Source organism: Phyllobates terribilis, unplaced genomic scaffold (assembly GCF_046119375.1).
Source record: "Phyllobates terribilis strain yellow unplaced genomic scaffold, ASM4611937v1 Scaffold_2__4_contigs__length_985480577, whole genome shotgun sequence".
Taxonomy (NCBI): Eukaryota; Metazoa; Chordata; class Amphibia; order Anura; family Dendrobatidae; genus Phyllobates; species Phyllobates terribilis.
Window position 1 is genome coordinate 62,681,582 of NW_027362762.1, and position 21,844 is coordinate 62,703,425.

At 41.6% G+C, this 21,844-nt stretch overlaps 1 protein-coding gene across 8 annotated transcripts in view; it reads right to left on the reverse strand.

Annotated features, from left to right (window-relative positions):
• Positions 1 to 20,304, reverse strand: part of GRM5 (glutamate metabotropic receptor 5) — a 599,946-nt gene extending 579,642 nt beyond the window's left edge. For 4 of the 8 annotated variants that reach the window (XM_073662044.1, XM_073662045.1, XM_073662047.1 and 1 more), the window contains exons 1-2: positions 17,335 to 17,817; positions 5,450 to 6,309 (exon numbers count right to left, since the gene is read on the reverse strand). In XM_073662044.1, the coding sequence (XP_073518145.1) occupies positions 5,450 to 6,128 (679 nt within the window). In that variant the 5' untranslated portion in view covers positions 6,129 to 6,309; positions 17,335 to 17,817. Of the gene's footprint in view, positions 1 to 5,449; positions 6,310 to 14,882; positions 15,023 to 17,334; positions 17,818 to 19,835 lie in introns of those variants that run through there. The other 4 variants (XM_073662042.1, XM_073662046.1, XM_073662041.1 and 1 more) reach the window with 4 other exon arrangements.
• Positions 20,305 to 21,844: the final 1,540 nt, after the last annotated feature.

The window sequence follows — 21,844 nt, forward strand, 5'->3', positions numbered from 1 at the left end:
GTGACGTGCATGAGGTGAGTTCATGTCCAATGATCTCAGCTCACCTCATGCACGTCACTTACAGCGTGGGAGAATTCTCACGCTGAAGCGCTGAGTGCAGGAGAATTTTCCCACGCTGTCAGTGAGGTGCATGAGGTGAGCTGAGTTCATTGGACATGAGCTCACCTCATGCACGTCACTGACAGCGTGGGAGAATTCTCCTGCACTCAGCACTTCAGTGTGAGAATTTTCCCACGCTGTCAGTGACGTGCATGAGGTGAGCCGAGTTCATTGGACATGACCTCGGCTCATCTGGATGCCGTCACAGCGAGACACTGAGGAGCGCAAGCAAGCCTGCTCTTCTCAGTGTCTGCGGGATGACAGGCTGGATGGCAGCGTTCTGCTGTGGTCCAGCCAGTCATCTCGATGTAGCAAAGCTGAAGCTGTCATGGGAACCATGGAAAGGTAAGGATGATGTTGATTTATTATATTTCTTTTATTGCAGGAGATCGTTGGCTTCAGCTGGAATGGGCGTGATGGTAAGTATGGTTTAATTTAGAACAATAAAGAATTGTGTGTTTATTTCAATTAAAGGACTTTTTTCTGGGTGTTGTGTTTTTTTTAAATACTTTACTAGAAATTCATGGTGGTCATGTCTAATACTGGCGTGACCCCATGAATTTCGGGCTTAGGGCCAGCTGATAATGCCAAGCTGGCCCTAACCCCTTTATTACCCAGTGAGCCACCGCACCAGGGCCCTGGATGAGTTGGGTACAGCGCCAGAAGATGGCGCTTCCATGAACGCGCCATTTTCCGGGGTGGCTGCGGACTGCAATTTGCAGCGGGGGGGGGGCCCAGAAAGCTTGGGCCTCCCTGCGCTGCAGATTCCAGCCCCCAGCTGCCTAGTTGTACCTGGCTGGACACAAAAATAGGGCGAAGCGCCACGTATTTTTTTTTTAATTATTTCAGGAAATTCATGAAATAATTAAAAAAAAATTGACATGGGGCTTCGCACTATATTTGTGTCCAGTCAGGTGCAGCAGGCAGGAACGGGCTGCCCCCAACCACCAGCTGCCTATTTGTACCTGGCTGGACACAACAATATAGGGAAGCCCTTTTTTTCTTAATTATTTCATGAAATAATTTAAAGAAAATTGACGTGGGGCTTCGCCCTGTTTTTGTGTCCAGCCAGGTACAACTAGGCAGCTGGGGGCTGGAATCCGCAGCGCAGGGAGGCCCAAGCTTTCTGGGCCACCCCCGCTGCAAATTGCAGTCCGCAGCCACCCCGGAAAATGGCGCGTTCATAGAAGCGCCATCTTCTGGCGCTGTACCCAACTCATCCAGGGCCCTGATGCGGTGGCTCACTGGGTAATAAAGGGGTTAAGGCCAGCTTGGCATTATCAGCTGGCCCTAAGCCCGAAATTCATGGGGTCACGCCAATATTAGACATGACCACCATGAATTTCTAGTAAAGTATTTAAAAAAAACACAACACCCAGAAAAAAGTCCTTTAATTGAAATAAACACACAATTCTTTATTGTTCTAAATTAAACCATACTTACCGTCACGCCCATTCCAGCTGAAGCCAACGATCTCCTGAAATAAAAGGAAAATAATAAAGAAACATCATCCTTACCTTTCCATGGTTCCCATGACAGCTTCAGCTCTGCTACATCGAGATGACAGGCTGGACCGCAGCAGAACGCTGCCATCCAGCCTGTCATCCCGCAGACACTGAGAAGCGCAGGCTTGCTTGCGCTCCACAGTGTCTCTCTGTGAGGGCATCCAGATGAGCCGAGTTAATGTCCAATGAACTCGGCTCACCTCATGCACGTCACTGACAGCGTGGGAGAATTCTCACGCTGAAGCGCTGAGTGCAGGAGAATTTTCCCACGCTGTCAGTGACGTGCATGAGGTGAGCTGAGTTCATTGGACATGAACTCGGCTCATCTGGATGCCGTCACAGAGAGACGCTGAGGAGCGCAAGCAAGCCTGCACTTCTCAGTGTCTGCGGGATGACAGGCTGGATGGCAGCTTTCTGCTGCGGTCCAGCCTGTCATCTCGATGTAGCAGAGCTGAAGCTGTCGTGGGAACCATGGAAAGGTAAGGATTATGTTGCTTTATTATTTTTCTTTTATTGCAGGGGATCGTTGGCTTCAGCTGGAATGGGCGTGATTGTAAGTATGGTTTAATTTAGAACAATAAAGGATTGTGTCTTTATTTCAATTAAAGGACTTTATTCTGGGTGTTGTGTTTTCTTTTAACTTTGACTATGGGGTTAGTAATGGGGGTGTCTTATAGACGCCTCTCCATTACTAACCTGGGCTTGATGTCAGCTGGCATTATCAGCTGACATCAACCCCAACCCTATTACCCCACTGCCACCGCTACAGGGCAGTGGGAAGAGCGAGGCTAAGTGCCAGAATTGGCGCATCCTATGGATGTGCCATTTCTGGGGCGGCTGACGGCTGGTGTTTCTAGCCTGGGAGGGGGCCAATATTCATGGCACTCTTCCTGGGCTATTAATATCAGCCCCCAGCTGTCTGCCTAGCCTTTGCTAGCTATTAAAATAGGGGGGACCCCACGTCAATTTTTTGGGGGTCCCCCATTTTAATAGCTAGTAAAGGCTAGGCATTCAGCTGGGGGCTGATATTAGTAGCCTGGGAAGCTGCGTTGGTATTACCCCTTCCCAGGCTTCAAACATCTGCCCCAGCCGTCTGCTTAACCTCCGCTAGAGCCTAAAATTAAGGGGAACCCCACGCCAATTTTTTTTTAAATAAATCCTTTATTTTAACACTAAATGACAAGTACAGTAATCAACACTGTCACTGTACTTCATGTATATGTGACTGACATGTTTCTATCTATCTAATCTATGTGTGATGCTCTATTCCTTCTATTCTAAATTGTCGGGTACCGCTGCTGAATTGCCGGCCGGCTTTTTTAAAGAGACGGTGCATGAAAACACTATTATTTTTTTTAATAAATCCTTTACACTAAATGGCAAGTACAGTAATCAACACTGTCACTGTACTTCATATATATGTGACTGACATGTTTCTATCTATCTAATCTATGTGTGATTCTCTATTCCTTCTATTCTAAATTGTCGGGTACAGATGCTGAATTGCCGGCCGGCTTTTTTAAAGAGACGGTGCATGAAAACACTAATAGTTTTTTTTATAAATCCTTTACACTAAATGACAAGTTCAGTAATCAACACTGTCACTGTACTTCTTATATGTGTGACTGACATGTTTCTATCTATCTAATCTATGTGTGAAGCTCTATTCTTTCGGTTCTAAATTGTCGGGTACCGGTGTACGCCGCTGCTGAATTGCCGGCTTTTCATGTTTCACTGTGAGCACAGTTCCCATCGATTTGGGCAATCACTCTAATGCCACAACCACCATGGCTGTGGCATTACAGTGAGTGGCAGACAATCCCTGCATGATTGGTGCTCTAAATAGCGCCAGACATGCAGGACACGCTTTTGGTGCACGAACAGTTATCGAACATAACCTCGAACAGCCGAATTTTTTGCAAATCGTTCGGGTTCGTCGAACAACTCGAACACCGCCCAAAACAGCTCGAATTTGAGATTGGCAAACAGTTCTAGTCGAACACCGCTCATCTCTAATCACAACTGCACCAAACAGCTCAGTAAGCGACACATCGCTGGAATCAGGGTCTCTTCGTCTATATTATGCTGCTCTCATATGAGGTAGCAAAAGCATGGTGATTGATTCCTTTAAGGGTCTTTGCTATTCATGACCTACCCTTAGGATCAGTGGAGGTCCAACACTTGGCACTACCTCCGATCAGCTGTTATCACGTCCCACGGCGGCTGAATGTACACAGTGTGCGGAGCACCACAGCTCCTATTAAAGTGATTGTGAAGTAACAGCTCATCGGCAGGGAGGTGCATTGTGCTGGACCTCCACTGATCTGCTTCTGATTCTAAGGATAGGCAATCAACATCAAAGTCCCAGACAGCCCCTTTAATTCTTGCAAACTTAACGGCAATGTAAAACAGCACCATATACTGATATACTGCAGATCTAAAATCTGCAAGGCGGATCAATGTCTGCGTGGAAATTTATTTTGATGAAATTTGTTAAAGTCCCGTCCACTGCAGATCTTCCAGCTTCAAATCTGGGCAGAAAATCCGCAGCATATCTCTCCCCACCCCTATGATCACTCCTATCATTTACACCACTGGCACTATATCATGATTTCTGCATCATGTAATATTGCAATACACATTCTTTATACATTGTTATTGCTACCTTTTATATTTAAACTGTACAGGTAAGTTTTTTTTGGTTTTTTCTTTTCCGCCCATGGTATGCTCAATACCGTAATTAGTCACACCAAGGATTTAGTCGTCATGGAAACAACGCTGCCCCCATTGTACAACATTTCTGTATCTTGACTACAATATCATCTGTATTTCCATAGAAACTCCCATGATGCTCACACTGTGAAGAAATACTGTAGGAAGGCCGAGAACAAATCATCAAGGCATTGTTACATCTAACAAAGCATTATAATGGAGCTTCATTACCGGATAATGCATTCTTCTGGACCCCCGCTGCACAAATTAAAGGGCAATGCCATTCACCGAAATTCTTCTAGCTATTCTACTATATTTAAAGATTGGCAAAATATATTCTACTTGTTAGGGTTAAAGGTGGATTACTTTAAGGATCACTTTAGTCTAAAACAGGTCACAAATTATCCCCCACCCTCCCTGACTGAGAAAACTGTTTTGTTTTTTTGTTGGTGCCCCTAGCAACCAATCAAAACTCAGATTTAAATTTTTAAATGGTGATTGCTATGGGCAACAAAGACAGTTTGTCTCTTAGACAGTTTTAATAAATCTACTACCTTGTCGTGCGTTTTGTTCAATGCCACAGTCTCTGTGGGTCTCCTCGATCACGTGATTGCTAGAGCAACATGAAGAAACCTTAATTACGCCCCTCGATATGTAAGAGGCCCTTTGACAAAACGCAATTCCACTATCTAGGTCATGTTATAAATCAAAATAAAACGTTCAATGGCACAGCTACTATTTAGTCTGCGGCTGTATCTGGTAAACAATGAAGCGGACAGCCCCTTTAAACCACTCATTGGACCCTAGTTGGACCTATTTTGATCTAATATTGATAATTCCTAAAGAACAGCCATTGATTTTTGAATGACTGAACAGCCCTTTTAAGGGGTTATTCCTGTCTCATACATAACCCAAGGGCATGCCATAAATGTATAATAGATGTGGGTCTTATCTTGAGGTCCTGAGACTCTACTTTGCACCTCACGTGTGTGACTCTCTCTATTCACGTCAATGGCTGCGCCAAGAAAAGCCAGATTATTGTTTTACGTATACAGCTCTTATGCAGACCTATGCGTCTCCATTGTTACAGGCTACAAAGAATAACTGACTGCAGGCTCCAAAGAATCTCTTACCTTCGGTGTGTACTGCAGACACATAAGTCCAGTTGTACCTTTTGACAATATCCACCATAGCTCTCGCTTGTTGGGCGTCGGAGGGCACCACTCTCATGAAATACTTGTACAAGGTTTTGTCACTGAGGTCCATGCTTGTTGCCGAATAAGCAATTTGAGGTATATTAAAAAGCTGCAATAAATTCTGAACTTGAATAGCCACAGAGCTCGAGCCGGGTCCTATAACTCCAACTATGGGCTTTTTCGAATGGAATGAAGAAGAAGAACCATCAACGCAACGGACTAAACCTTCTTCTTCTTCGGATGAAATGAGAGAGTCCCTTATAAACTCAATACTTTGCTCTAAAGCCACAGCAGAATGCCAGCAGGAATCGCGGATCTCACATCCAAGGGTTATGTTTGGCAACACATTGGGGTCGGCGTTGATTCTATCGAGGGTGTGAAGCATGGCTTCCACTCTTTGTATGCCATATTGTTCCCGTATCTCTCCACATTTCCTTTCGTGAACTTTTTCAACGGTTGGTTGGTGGTGAACTGAAAACAGTGCCCCGATGATAATGTCCCCCGGCATATAGGACACCACCCTTCTTTCATTGGTTTGTGCCAACACCATAAACCCAAAATTCCCAACGCCATCTTCCTTTAAGATCAGAAGAACCAACCAGACGTAAGGGAACATTTTAGACCACAAATTAGGCTGGAGATGACAACATTATGAAAATGAAAATTATCAATGTTGTGGGTCTTCTACTCTTGATTTGGGTTTCCTCCATGCACTATATCCCACCATTCAACGCTTGACTGCTGATGATCGTAGACCCTCCGAGAAGATCTTCACAACCAACCTGAATTAGCATTACCTAAAGTGAACAGAAGAGAAATCAGAAATTTTAGAAATGCTCTTTCATCATACTAAACTGTAATCCAATCTATAGGGAGAAATGATTAGAAAACCTTTAAGATCTGGAACCCGAGGGTCTGTTCGATGCAACTCAGGAGAAGGTCACAGCTGATTAAACATGAAATAATCATATTTAGACTTCTATATATGTTGCTTTTATTCATAGGAAAATGTAAAGGTCATTCAGTGGTTTAACTGCATGTATCTACGACAGTCATCCCCGGCATTACCACCAAAAATATTCTACATAGGATAAAAATATGGCTTAGCTCGGTAAATAATAGTGTGCTGGAGGAGAAAACAGGTTTTTTTGCATTGCTTTATGTCTCAGAATGACTTTTCAGCCATTCAGTCTTTAAGGGGGCTCGATTTGAGTCCAATACGCATTGTTTTTTCACCCAAAAAACTAATTCACAGATTCCATTGGAGCAATCTCTAAAGTAAAGATTCTCTAAAGATTCTCTTATTTCTTCATTGAACTAATGAGTTGAATTAATCTTCACACACTTCTTCTTCTAGTACCATAGGAGGTAAAGTCATGCCACAGCATCACCAAGCCTCCACCACTCTTCACTGTAGGTATTACTAAGCCACTGCTATGCTTCACTGTAGGTATCATCAAGCTACCACCATGCTTCACTTTATGCATCAACAAGCCCACAAGCCCTCGCCAGGCTAAATTGTAGGTATCACCAAGCCACCGCCATGCTTCACTGTAGGCATTATCAAGCCACCGCAAAGCTTCATTGTAGTCATCACCGAGCTCCCGCTATACTTCACTGTAAGCATCATCGAGGTACAGCTATGCTTCACTTTATGCATTACAAAGCCATCGCCATGCTTCACTGTAGGCAATCAAGTTACCACCATGCTGCATTGTAGGTAGGGAGTTCCTTCCTTCTCCAGACATACAGCTGGAGCTCCAGTTTTGTTTTCCTTGCTTCACAAAACAGAATCCTAAAACTTATGTGGCTTATTTATATGGTATTAAGCATACTGGAGTCAAATTTTCTTTGTTCTTATGCGTTTAGATCAGTAGAGGTTCCAAGCATTTCCCGGTTTACTTAGAATGATCACTGGCTTCAGCATCCAATTAAAATGTAAAAACTACAGGTGTTGTGCTTTATTGCAACTACATCAGGCGAGTGGATTGTAACTAGTCCTAAGTAATAGCATCTTTATAATTGATGCCTATGAAGCGTTCTATTCTTCATTCATCATCTTGTATGTATCCTATATATTCTGAAATCCTTATTAGGATTTATGTTCAACTCTAGAACTGCACTCACTATTCTGCTCATGGAGTTATTGGGTACTTCCACTGTTTATCCTTTACTGATCCTGAGTTACATCCTGCATTATACTCCACAGCTGCTTATCTATCTATCTATCTATCTATCTATCTATCTATCTATCTATCTATCTATCTCAACACTCATTGTAAACTTTCTTTTGCAATAAACCAATGAAAAAGAAGTGTCAGAATGATTCAACCTGAATAGAATCTTTCAAACATCACAGATTTGCAAACCAAATGTTGTCTCAAGCACAACTAATGCAACAAGAAGCGAACCAATGATGAGAAAAACACATCAAATACCTATACTTGTGAGGGTTTATTTTTACAGTGACGTTTAATTTCATGTTAGAAATATGACTAAGTCCGGTATCACACATCTATCTACGGACTGCAATGCACGGACTCAGCCGCAGGTCTCATGACCCGAACTTGACAACTTCATTGGCATATATGAGGCTCTCGAGTTCAGATCATTAGACCCACGACTGGTCCATGAAACTCAGATGTGTTTAACTAGCTTTAGTCAAGAGTGGTGCAAAAAGTTAGGAAAATAGATCATTGCCTTGCACAAAGAAAAGGATACATAAAGATAGCAAAGGCGTTGAATGTTTCGTATAGATATAGCTGAAAGCATAATTTGCAAGTTCAATGTTAAAGGAACAATGGCTACACTACCTGGACGTAGCAGAAAGAGGAAGCTGTCACTGGTTGCCAACAGATTCCTGAGGAGTTAGGTGGTCAAACTTCTCTAGTGACTGCAAAAGATCTACAGCAATATTTAGTAGCAGCAGCCACTAATATTTCAGTGTTTATAGTAAGGCTAAACACTCAAGGTGTAAAAGACGTGCACCTCAACTGACCCAAAATCATAATGGTGCAAAATGGCCAAAACCATACAAATAGGACAGAAGCATAAGCTGAAAAGAATGACCTGCCTGCAGTGAAGCATGGTGGGGGATTGGTGCTGACTACAGTGAAGCATGATGGTGGCTAGGTAATGCCTACAGTGAAGCATGGCGGTGGCTCAGTTATGCCTACAGTGAAACATGCCAGTGGCTTGGTAATGCCTACAGTAAAGAAAGCCGGAATCTTGGTGATGTTTGCAGTGAAGCATGGCAGTGGCACAGTGATGCCTACAGTGAAGCATGGCAGTATCTTGGTGATGCATGGAGTTGGCACACATATTTTATATTTTTGAGCTTAGGCCTGAGGAGTGCATTAACCCAGTAATAAGAGCAACATTTGTGTTTAGAGCTATGTGATTCATTGGTTTATAATAAGGTGCAATGTAATGACAATCCTGAAGTGCTGTGCATCCTGTCAGGATTGTCATTGCGTTTAAATCTGCAGCATGTCAATTCTTTATGCGTTTATGTAGCGTTTTTCACCCATTTACTTCAATTGAGTCAGTCAAATCCGCAGCAAAAACGCAGGTATAAAAATATTTCCGGATTTGCTGCGGATGTTTGCTGCATACAATGGGGGAAATAAGTATTTGATCCCTTGCAGTTTTTGTAAGTTTACCCAGTGACAAAAACATGAACAGTCTATAATTTTAAGCGTAGGTTAATTTTACCATTGAGAGATAGAATATCCCCAAAAAAATCATGAAAAAATCATGAAAATCACATTGTATAAATTAGATATAATTTTTTGCATTTTGCAGTGAGAAATAAGTATTTGATCCCCTACAAACCATTATGAGTTCTGGCTCCTACAGACCAGTTAGACGCTCCTAATCAAGTCGTTACCTGCATTAAAGACAGCGGTCTTACACAATCACCTATATAAAAGACTCCTGTCCACAGACTCAATCAATCAGTCAGACTCTAACCTCTACAACATGGGCAAGACCAAAGAGCTTTCTAAGGATGTCAGGGACAAGATCATAGACCTGCACAAAGCTGGAATGGGCTACAAAACCATAAATAAGATGCTCCATGAGAAGGAGACAACTGTTGGTGTAATAGTAAGAAAATGGAAGAAGTACAAAATGACTGTCAATCGACATCGATCTGGGGCACCATGCAAAATCTCACCTCATGGGGTATCCTTGATCATGAGGAATGTGAGAGATCAGCCTAAAACTACACGGGGGGAACTTGTTAATGATCTCAAGGCAGCTGGGACCACAGTCACCAAGAAAACCATTGATAACACATTACGCCTTAAAGGTTTAAAATCCTGGAGTGTCCGCAAGGCTCCCCTGTTCATGTGCAGGCCCTTCTGAAGTTTGGCAATGAACACCTGGATGATTCTGTGAGTTATTGGGAGAAGGTGCTGTGGTCAAATGAGACAAAAATTGAGCTCTTTGGCATTAACTCAACTCGCTGTGTTTGGAAGAAGAAGAAGGATGAGAACAACCCTAAGAACATCGTCCCAACTGTGAAACGTGGTGGGGGAAACATTATACTTTGGGGGTGCTTTTCTGCAAAGGGGACATGACAACTGCACCGTACTGAAGGGAAGATGGATGGGGTCGTATATCGTGAGATTTTGGCCAACAACCTCCTTCCCTCAGTAAGAGCATTGAAGATGGGTCGTGGATGGGTCTTCCAGCAAGACAATGACCCAAAAAATACAGCCAAGGCAACAAAGGAGTGGCTCAAAAAGAAGCACATTAAGGTCATGGAGTGGCCTAGCCAGTCTCCAGACCCTAATCCCATAGAAAACTTATGGAGGGAGTTGAAGCTCTGAGTTGCCAAGCGACAGCCTCAAAAGCTTAATGATTTAGAGATCACCTGCAAAGAGGAGTGGACCAAAACTCCTCCTGACATGTGCACAACCCTCATCATCAACTACAAACAACGTCTGACTGCTGTGCTTGCCAACAAGGGTTTTGCCACCAAGTATTAAGTGTTGTTTGCCAGAGGGATCAAATACTTATTTCTCACTGCAAAATGCAAAAAAAATTCTCTAATTTATACAATGTGATTTTCTTGATTTTTTGGGGGGATATTCTCTCAATGTTAAAATTAACCTACCCTTAAAATTATAGACTGTTCATGTCTTTGTCAGTGGGCAAACTTACAAAAACAGCAAGGGATCAAATACGTATTTCCCCCACTGTATTTGACTGACTCAACTGAAGTCAATGGGTCAAAAACATGGCAAAAACACACGAACAAAGAAATGACTGCGATAGACTACTCCTCCCATCTGCATACGGCCGCTGCCACTGATAACAGCGGGAGCAGGGAGAAGTAGTCTCCTCACCCGGTGTCTGTGCGGAGTGTAAAAAAAAGGTTAAATAAATCAATATTAAAATAAGAAACACTTCATACTCACCTACCGCCATCATCACGAGTGTCCCATGGTGATCCAATCACCCGGCAGCACTCTATACACTGACAGGAGCGCGATTGCTCCCGGCAGTGTATAGCGCTCAGCTACCAGGATTGAGGTCACTGGAGTTTAATCACCCGATGATCAGCTGAGAGCTCCGGTGACCTCACTTACGGCACGTGAGAATTTTGTCAAGCAACACTGATGCAGTAAGTCAGGTCACCGGAGTTCATCAGCTGATCATCAGCTGATTGAACTCCAGTGACCTCAGTCCCGGCAGCTCAATGCTATACACTGACAGGAGAGATTACATTTCTGTCAGTGTATAGGGTGCTGTCTTCTACAGCAGTGACATCAGTGATTGCTGATGTGGCTGCTGTAGAAGTGACCCAGATCGCCGTGGGACACTGTGGATTACATCACCACGTCGGACAGGTGAGGGATATTGTTGTTTTTTACAGGTGACAATGGCTTCAGCGGAATGGGCGTTAGGTGAGTATACGGTATTTGTTATTTTTAAATTAATTATTAAAACCGTGTGGAATTTTATTTAAAATAAAAGACTTTGTTCTGGCCGTGTCTTTATTTAAAAAACTTTACTACGGGGTTAGTAATGGGGGCGTCTTATAGAAGCCTCTCCATTACTAACCTGGACTTCATGTCAGCTGTCAATACAAGGCTCACTTGAACCCAACCCTATTACCACACTTGCCACCACACCAGGGCAAGTAGGAAGAGCGGAAGATTTCTGGGGTGGCTAAGAGCTGATATTATTAGCCTCAGAGGGGGCCAGGATCCATGGCCCCTTCCCTTGCTATTAATATCAGCCCGCATCAGTCTGCCTAGCCTTTACTGGTTAGATTTTATAGGGGGACTCTTCATCATTTTTTCTTGGTTCCTCCTGTAATCTAGCCAGTAAAGGCTAAGTAAACAGCTGTTGGCTGTTATTAATAGCCAGGGAACATTTTTGGCTAATGGCCCCTTCCCTGGCTAGTAGTATCAGCCCCCAGTGGTTGGCTTTCCCTCTGCTGGTTATGAAAATGACGCGGGAGCCCACACCATTTTTTAAATTTAAGGGTATGTGCCCACGATATGGATGTAGCAGCACTTTGGACGCAGCATATTTTTGTTGCATCCAAAATGCTGCGTTCTATTGAACGCAGGTAAATCCTCAAGTGTTCACTGAACCACATGGATTTACTGCATTCAGTACATTCTAGTGGTCAAATTTCTGTTGCGGAGACTAGCGACTCCGCAAGAGAATTTAACATGCTGCGGTCCTGAAAGACGCGCCGAATATCAGTGTCCGCGAGTGATCTGCAGCCTCAGATGCACGCATAGTGGACATGGGATTGCTAGAAATCTCATCCACTATGCAGTAACATCTGGCTGCTGCGGATTTGACGCTACATAAATACGCAGCATCAAACCCGCAGCATTTCTTGATCGTGGGCATGTACCCAAACTCACCCACAGCATGTCAAGCGTCTCCGCTGCAGATTTTGACAGATTGAAATATCATTACATGCGGTGGATCCGCATGCATTGACAAAACAAGTGCTACATTGGGAGTAATGGGATTAGCCTTAATGGGATTAGGTGTCGCTGACACGTAACCCTAGCTTTAGTAATGAAGAGGTGTCAGCCACTCACTCTCATTACTAAGTAAAGAGTTAAATAAACACACACACACAGAGTAAAACACTTTATTTGAAATACAAAAGACAAATTCTTTAATCATTTGAATTAACCAATATACTCACCCCAGGTCCGACAGTAATCCAAGGGTTAAAGTGATGTCCCACGTTTCTTTTTTCAAATATCTTTATTTAGCTCTAAAAAGCATTCATTGCTGTAGAAAAACGCATCAAAAACGCATAAAAAAAAAAACACATCAAAAACGTGTTTTTGCTGCAGAATTTCTGCTGCCAAGAGATGCAGAATACTGAACGTGCGCACATAGACTTACGATGCAGTCCGATGGCCGTCTAAATTGGACAGAGATTGTAACGTAGTGCACGGACTGGCCAGCGGCTCTCCCTACCCGGGCGTGATGGCTTCATGTATTTCTATGCAGACATCATGCTCGGATCGGGAGAGCCGCCGGCCAGTCCGTGCACTGCGGTCTGATCTCAGTCCGATTTATATGGCCAAATGCTTTCATTTCTGGCTAGAAGTCAGTGTAACAGCGTGATAGCATCCAGCGATGTAACACGATCACATGATTTTTAGGGTGTCATGTCCCTGACAGGCGCTCTGCAATATACTCTGGTCCAGGATATACAGTCTTGTTGCCTTATAGCCTGGGAATCCCCATTGATGATTACGTGGCAGAATATCTGATGGAGGAAGAGAGTGCAGTGGGTCAATCAGGAGGAGGTAAAGGCTGAATGTCTACAGATGAGCGTCAGTATATCATCTATTACACGAGGACGACATTTCTGCCTGTACCTTGTGCATAAAAACAGATGCAGCAGAGCCAAACGTGTCGTTTATTTGTGACTCACTGACGAAGCCGTTTTAACAGGAGATCTATGTAAAATCACACAACACATAGTACAGGATGACAAACTCGGCTCAGCTTCATCTGTACACAGTTATTCAGACATTATACAATACAATATGCAGCAGAGCTAAATATGTTGTTATAGGGGTTTGTCCAGTATTCGAAAAACCTGGCTAGGTTCTTTCAGAAATAGCGCCGCTCCTGACCAATGGGTGGTGGGTGGTATTGCAGCTCCGCTTCATTCATTTTAAAGGGGTTGAGTTGCTATACTAGAGATAACCCATAGTAAGGGGAGGTGCTGTTGCTTTTTTTTTGTTTGTTTTTTAAAGCAATCATGTTTTTCTAATCCTGGACAATCCATTTAATATAATGCTTACCAGCAGTCCTATGTAAAACCACCATTATAATATATCGTGCAGAATAACACTAGCATATAATGTTTACCAGCAGTCCTATGTAAAACCACCATTATAATATATTGTGCAGAATAATAACACTAGCACACCTCATCATGGTATACCAGTTTGTTTTTACATAGGACTGCAGGTTCATTACTTAGCTCTTTTATGTGTAGTCTTATGTTCAAACCCGAGGGCATCAACAAATGACATGTGGCTAAAGATCGCTCTGTTCTTGTGGAGCCCAAGCTTTAAAGGGAATATGTCAGCATGTTTTTGCTATGCAATCCTGATGTAGGGGCAGAGACCCTGATGACAGCGATGTATCACTTAGCTTCCTGGGTGCAGCAGTTGTGATAGAATCATTGTTTTCTCTGCTGCAAATCTAGCAGAGTTCGGAATGCTGAGCCCTGTATAACCCCGCCCACACCCCTGATTGGCTGCTTCCTGTGTACAATGTCTAGAAACCAGTGAATCAGTGCTGGGGGTGGGGCTGGACCAGGAGGCACAGGAGACACCTAGTCCTGTAGTGATAATCTCCTGCTGATAAAATACTGATTGTATTGAAACAGCAAAACAGCCCTGTAAGTCACAAATCACTGGAATCAGGGTCTCTGCCCCTACACCATGCTGCTCTCGGATAACATAACAGAAAAAAAAAACCTTCTGACAGATTCCCTTTAATAAGTCATTACAGTAGATCTACACGCAACTGTACATCAAAACAACACTAACCTATCATGGTTTTACAATCCATTGCACCAAATGACAAACTCGGCTCTGCTACATCTGTATGTTATTATAATGTACATTATAAAGAACATCCACCCTTGGTGATAAATGACCATTTTGCATCCTTGATTAGAGCCCTCCACGGACGTTAATGCCTTTCGAAAACATTCTGTTCATCTGAGTCAAGTGCACATTATAATACACGGCCGCGCATTATAACACCGCTGATCCCACACATCATCTGTTAGAAATATTCCCGTCTATTGGTTCTTGCAAAAAAAAAAAAAAACAATAAGAAGATATTAACCCACATTTTCATCGCTCCGGCTGCTTACTTTGAAATGTTTTCAAGATCACATGCTGCGTAACCCGTATTATCCAACAACGCGACGTGTCGGAATGATGCTTCCTGCTCGCCGCCGTCTCTTTAATAGCACTGCAGTGTTATGATGAGACCCCCTCCTTCCCTCCTACCCATAAAATCCCACTTTTTTTTTACCTTTTTTTCCACCATTGGGCACTGTAAGGAAAGAAACATCACCCAATTTCAATTAAAGATGTAGCAGAGCCGAGTTTGTCAGGAGCTAAATCTAACATCACGTTCCTCGGTTTTACACTGGACTGCACAGTAATTGGTATATAATGTTTCTACAAGCTCCGCCAGGGAGAAAAAAACATGACGTTTTGATATATTAGGATGTAGCAGAGCTGAGTTTGTCAAGAGCTAAATCTGACATCATGTTAGTTGTCTTTACATTGAGCTGCACAGTAATTAGTATATAATCTTTCTACAAGCTCTGCGAGACATGACGTTTTAATAAATTGGGATGTTGCAGAGCTGAGTATGTCAAGAGCTAAATCTAACATTTAATACATTGATGTAGCAGAGCTGAATTTGCCTGCTGAGAAACCTATTTTTTTTTAGCTCAGACAAGAGAGTGACAAGCGAAATAAACAGTTAAATAGCAAACTCCACACTGCTACATCTAATACATGAAAAACAGTTAAATGACTAACTCGGCTCTGCTACATTTGCACACAAGTAAAAGATTATACGCCACCCAAATATTGTAAGTAGACCTCAACTCTACCAAGCATAATGATGGCATGAGTTGTCACAAAGAAAACAGCTGAATGACAAACTCAGCTCTGCTACACCATTAATAGGCAAAATGAGCGGTATATAGGAGCAAACTGGTGGCATTTCTACTAAATCAATGACGAATCATCATAGATAAAAGAAACAACTAAATGACAAACTCAGCTCTGCTGCATCTGTATACAAAAAAAAAAGACTATTCCACCTGAATACTTAGGTGGATCATTTTGCATTATGGTAATGTTTTACCAAAAGAAACAGTTGAAAGACACATTCAGCTCTGCTACATCAGCAGCTTCTCGGTGATTTAGAAAATGTGACCTTGAATTTTTTTAATTTTTTTTTTAATTCCTCAATGCACAAAATAATAATGAGTTATTTGTGGCCGGCTGAGTGCGCGCACTACGTCCAATCCAAGAATCCATTTTTTTTTCAGAAATAAATATGACATTTTTTTTTGCTTTTCCACCGTTGCTGTGGAATTTGTATTCAGGACCACGCTCCATTATGAAGACTGGTAATAAGCGGACGAGCTACAGATGTAGCAGGGTGCAGGTTGTCAGACGCGGCGGGGCTGAATTCATCAAATAAACCGATGCAGCAGAATGCGGGTCGTCAGATGTAGCAGAGCCGAGTTTGTCATTCAGATAGGTAACATAATATAAGGTGGTTGTTTTTAAATCATCGTAATTCACTCGCTGAGTTAAAAAAAAAAAAAAAAAAGACATGGCTCAATGACAAACTCACCTCTGCTACATCTATAGTTATAGCGCTTTCAATCTGGTTAACCTGGAAAACAGTTCCATAACTAGCTAAAGAACAACATGACTGATCCAGCTCAGCTGCATCTGCATAGGAGACAAAGATTTAAAGACCAACATGACTAATCCAACTCTGCTGCATCTGCATGGGAGACAAAGATTTAAAGACCAACATGACTAATCCAACTCTGCTGCATCTACATGGGAGACAAAAACCTCTAAAGAACAACATGACTAATCCAACTCTGCTGCATCTACATGGGAGACAAAAACCTCTAAAGAACAACATGACTAATCCAACTCTGCTGCATCTGCATGGGAGACAAAGATTTAAAGACCAACATGACTAATCCAACTCTGCTGCATCTGCATGGGAGACAAAAACCTCTAAAGGCCAACATGACTGATCCAACTCTGCTGCATCTGCATAGGAGACAAAGACCTCTAAAGAACAACATGACTAATCCAACTCTGCTGCATCTGCATAGGAGACAAAGACCTCTAAAGAACAACATGACTAATCCAACTCTGCTGCATCTGCATGGGGGACAATGAAAAGATGCAATCTCCAAGGAGAGAAAGCCACCAGAGGAATGATGTGATGAACTTCTTCTCCCAGGAGCTGTCCAAGGTGCTGGAACACATTGCTGCACCATATCCAAGGGGATATAGAAGGGATATAGGAAAGTAATGACAATCCTACAGATGAAGAAGACAATGCACAAGGATTAGGATGCCAACTAGAGCTACTTAAGACATCAGACATGTTAAAATCCTCTACCATTCATCTCAAGGATTATTGCTACATACTGACCTTGTATCACAATGCACCACATACATGTGTACAGTATATAGACTAGTCACTAGCCCCATAGTCTAGCCAGGCATGGAAATGTACAGTACCTTGAAGAAGGAGAGAGCAGATCCAAAGGAAGGAGATCACAGTTCCTTCTATTCTCCACCTCTTGGTTTGAACAGCCGAATGAATTAGACTTCTTGGGTCAAAGCACCCATAGACCCCAATGCTGAATCCCTCTAGTCAGATGCAAAAGATCAACAGACCCTTATTGGGGGGAAGGAGGAGACAGCTAAGGGGGCTTCTCAGCACACTGATCTCTACTACAGCAAGTCAAATGCTGGCACCTGCTCCCCTCCTCTCAGTGCTGCATCCTCCAGATCACTAATGTGCTGCTGCTGCTGCTGCTTGGAATGCAGAACAGGAGAAGGGGCTCTTCTCATACAGGTGATAGAAATAAGAAGTCCCAGGTGATGGCTCACATCATGTCTTCTGACAAGTGTTCCCATTCCTCATGCCTGAGCTGCTGGTGGATGCACTCCTACTCCCATACTCCCAGCCACTGCCTCCATCATCTCCTAACCCTTTCAGTGCCAGAGGACCAGAGGATAGGAAATCTGGGCTTGTTATCCCCTCTCCAGAAGGAGGGAGCTCTGTAAATAGCTGGATGAGGGTAATAATAACAGAAAATTATATATATATATATATATATATATATATAGCTAGATACATATACATATCTATCTATATGTATTATATACTATATATCTATTTATATATATACATATATATATATATTATATATATCTATATATTTAGAATAATATAATGATGTAATATATATATAATATATATAAATCATGTATATATAACATATATTATATATATTATATATAATATATTCTATATATAATATATATATATAAGATATATATTATATATGATATATTATATATAATATATGTATAAAATATATAGTATATATATATATTATATATGATATATTATATATAATATATGTATAAAATATATAATATATACATATATTATATATATATAATATATACATATAATATATATATAATATATTATATAATATATGTTATATACAATATATATATATTACATCATTATTTTATTATATATATATTTATTAATGATGGTCGTGATTATTATTTTAGATGTATAACACACCATGATATAAAAAAAATGTTCTAATAACAATGGTAATGATAAAATATGTATAAAAGTATAAAAGTTTAAGGAAGTGACAGTACAATGAGGATATATTAATAAATAGTATTATATATTGATAAAAGTATTGTAACAGGCTTATAAATAATGCAGTATAATGTATTCAATAATTATAAATTAATCTAAAAATAATACATAATAATCTAAAATAATAAAGACACATAGCTAAATAATATCATAGAATAAGAATAATAAAAAAAAAGAATATGTGCAATAATAAAAACTATTAAAACTTGTGGTTATATGTATATAAAAAGAAGGGAGGGATCAAAACTGAGTGTTATAGTGTAATAATGATGATGATTATTATAATAAAAATAATAACAAAATAAATAAATAATAATATAATAAGAAGAATATTAAAATAATAATAACAACAACAATTATAATAATAATAATAATATGCAAATATAATAATAATGAAATACAATAATGATAATAAAAATAACATAATGAAATATTATTACCACTACTAATACTACTAGTACTACTACTAAGAATAATACATTATTACTGGGATAGCAAGCATTTCGATCATAACAATAGAGAATTAAAAAAAAAAAAAGAAAAAAAAAACTATTTTTATCTTTAAGAAACTCATTTAGGCAGACGTAGTCGAGAGGATTTTGCCATTTGCCATAATTCCTTCCTAACATCACAATCTGTTTTACATTGGACTGAAGGTAAGTTGAATCTTAGCTCAGATACTAGAGAAAAATCTCTAAAAGACAGAAGTCGCACATTCAGCTCTGCTACAACTGTGAATAAAAAACAATCAAAAGTTGTGCAGTAACTTTTCTAAGTGCTGTATGATTGTACAGGGGGTTTCTTTGGAGGTTGGTGACATCTCTACTTTCTCTTTAAAAGTCAATTAGCCAATGTCCCATTGATCCCTTGAAGGACTACAAGTCTCAGCATACTTTTCCATGCTTGAATTTACAATAGTCATGTGACACATACAGAAGTGATTTAGGTCCTGACAGTATGCTGGGACTTGTCCTTCTATAGGAATGATGCTTACATAAGGAACCTACTCATTTTGGGAACAGACATGCCAATGACCTCCTACATTCATTATCATGTTCACCTGATGACGTAATTATCCTCTCCTATGACAACTCTTCCTAGTCTTTTTCTTAAAGGGACATACACTAGAAATTCCCTGTTGTGAACAGAGACTACAGAGATCTATTCCATGCATCCCACTCATGCAAATGGTACTGTGTGCTGACAACCTGGAGAGGGCGCTGTTCTTAAGGGTATAGCTCTTTTGCAAGGTCATAAGGAGGTCATCAAGGATCTGCATTCACCTAAAAACATCTGGGAGAGAATAGGTTAAGGGCAAGTAGTTTACCTTTTAGGAGCCTCCAGCACCCAGATCACCACCAGCAGCATCCTTCTCCTGTGTGAATACCCCTGTCCAGTCCACGACAGCAATGTCCCCTACCTGCAGATGCATGCAGGAGGGGATCCCTGGGGTGAGGGGATCCCTGGGGTGAGGGGATCTCCTGCTCTCCTCTGAGTCTAGGATGGCAGAAGCTGCAGCTTCCCTACTAATTGCCTGCTAAGTGTAGTAAGAACATAATGATGTGAGGATCTAATGCACCACAAATTGGAGTGAAAGTGGCAGGGGATGGTGGATTGGATAAACTGTGCATGGGGAGCTTCTGATCTTCCTGGGAGATGAAGCAAGGATTTGTCCGCAGCATCCCCTTAATCCTGCTGCAGATTTGCAGCCATTGCTTTGCACAGGGGTAGAGATAGATCTACCTTTATTCCATGTATCTTGCAGCAGGGATCATCATACAGGGCCTGGGGAGGAGGGCGCAGAATAATGCAACTACCATTGATCCCCCTGCCTGCACCGCGCAGCATCCACATGAAGAGACATTGATTTGTTCATCCCCTCATATCTCTCTATCTCCTCTGCATGTGCCAGCTGCTTGTGCCAGCTGGATCTCTCGGATTAAAGACTAGAACAATATAGCAGAGGCTGGCCTTGGCACTTGCAGAAATAATTCCTGTTATTAACCTTCCTATTCAGGCTGCTGACTACATGTGCATAAATGCGTCCAGTTGAGGGGTATCATCAGCCTATTGTTGCTAGTCATGGCTGGTTTTGGGATGGTTGGTGACCTTTAAAGTGCCCCTACTAATAGTGTGTCATATAGTGCTCAAATAGCGCTGTCATACCATACCACTAGGGAATATAGCTGCATTGTCATACTTTTTGGGTCTTGATGTGAGGTTCTTCATACAAGCCAGAAGTGCCCCATTCAGTAGTTTTAGATGATGCATCCATAATGGAGGCCTTACTAATGCATAGGGGCAGCATATATGCCCCTTTAACATCTATATATGGCTGTCATTCATGGTCCGAGTACGGAAAGCAACGTCCAGACTGGCCGTGAGTCTCCTAAGTCGAACTCAACAGCATATATGAGGTTATTGAGTTCAGTTCAGGAGATTGTCAACAGGTCCGGACATCGTGAACAATTCTCGGGCTCTGAAACTGGACATATATCACATAGGAGACACTGCAACTGCTGTATATGCATCACATAGGAGACACAGCAACTACTGTATATACATCATATATGAGACACTGCAACTGCGGTATATACATCACATAGGAGACACATGTGACATCTAGAAGTGCTGTTGCACAGTGTGACATGCAGAATTAATGCTGTTGCTTTAAAAGCATTCAGCCACTATTAGAAGTAACACAAGCACATGAGACAGGAAGTGTTGTGCTCCAGAAGCATCCAGCAACTAGAGGGGTTAACACAGTCACAGGAAACAGGGAGTGTTTTAGTAGAGCCCCAGGGGGATTGTGGGGAAGCTGTTTACTGTCTGGCTGGAGCCGAATAGAAAGGTGGTGTGTGTGTTCTGTATCTCACAGAAGCGTCCATGCAAGTGAAAAGGATTCAAGTCAGGAGTGAAGCTAAGCACAGGTCAGGTAGAGTTCCTGAACTAGCAGTGCAGAGTATTGTCAAGCAGAAAGGTAAGAACTGTAAGAAACGGTGTCACAGGAATCGTCTCCCTCAGCAAACCCTCCCCCCCTCCTCCATCTCACTGTGCTGTAAAGAATGCTGTGTTCATTAATGTGTCTTTGCATTAGAACTGTGCTGTCCTGTACAAAAAGTGTCTGGAAAAACATAGCAGCACAGCACCTCAACTCAACTCTGCTACACCAGTTAAAGGGGACCAGAACTAAAGAAAACTTACTAGCAGCAATGGATGTGGAAATACAAATGGACAGAATTAGTGAGCTGCTTCAGTTAACCTGTGAAGAGTTGAGAACAGTAGCAGAACATATAAAGATGTCAGAAGAACAGATTTCTAAAGCACACAACCGCA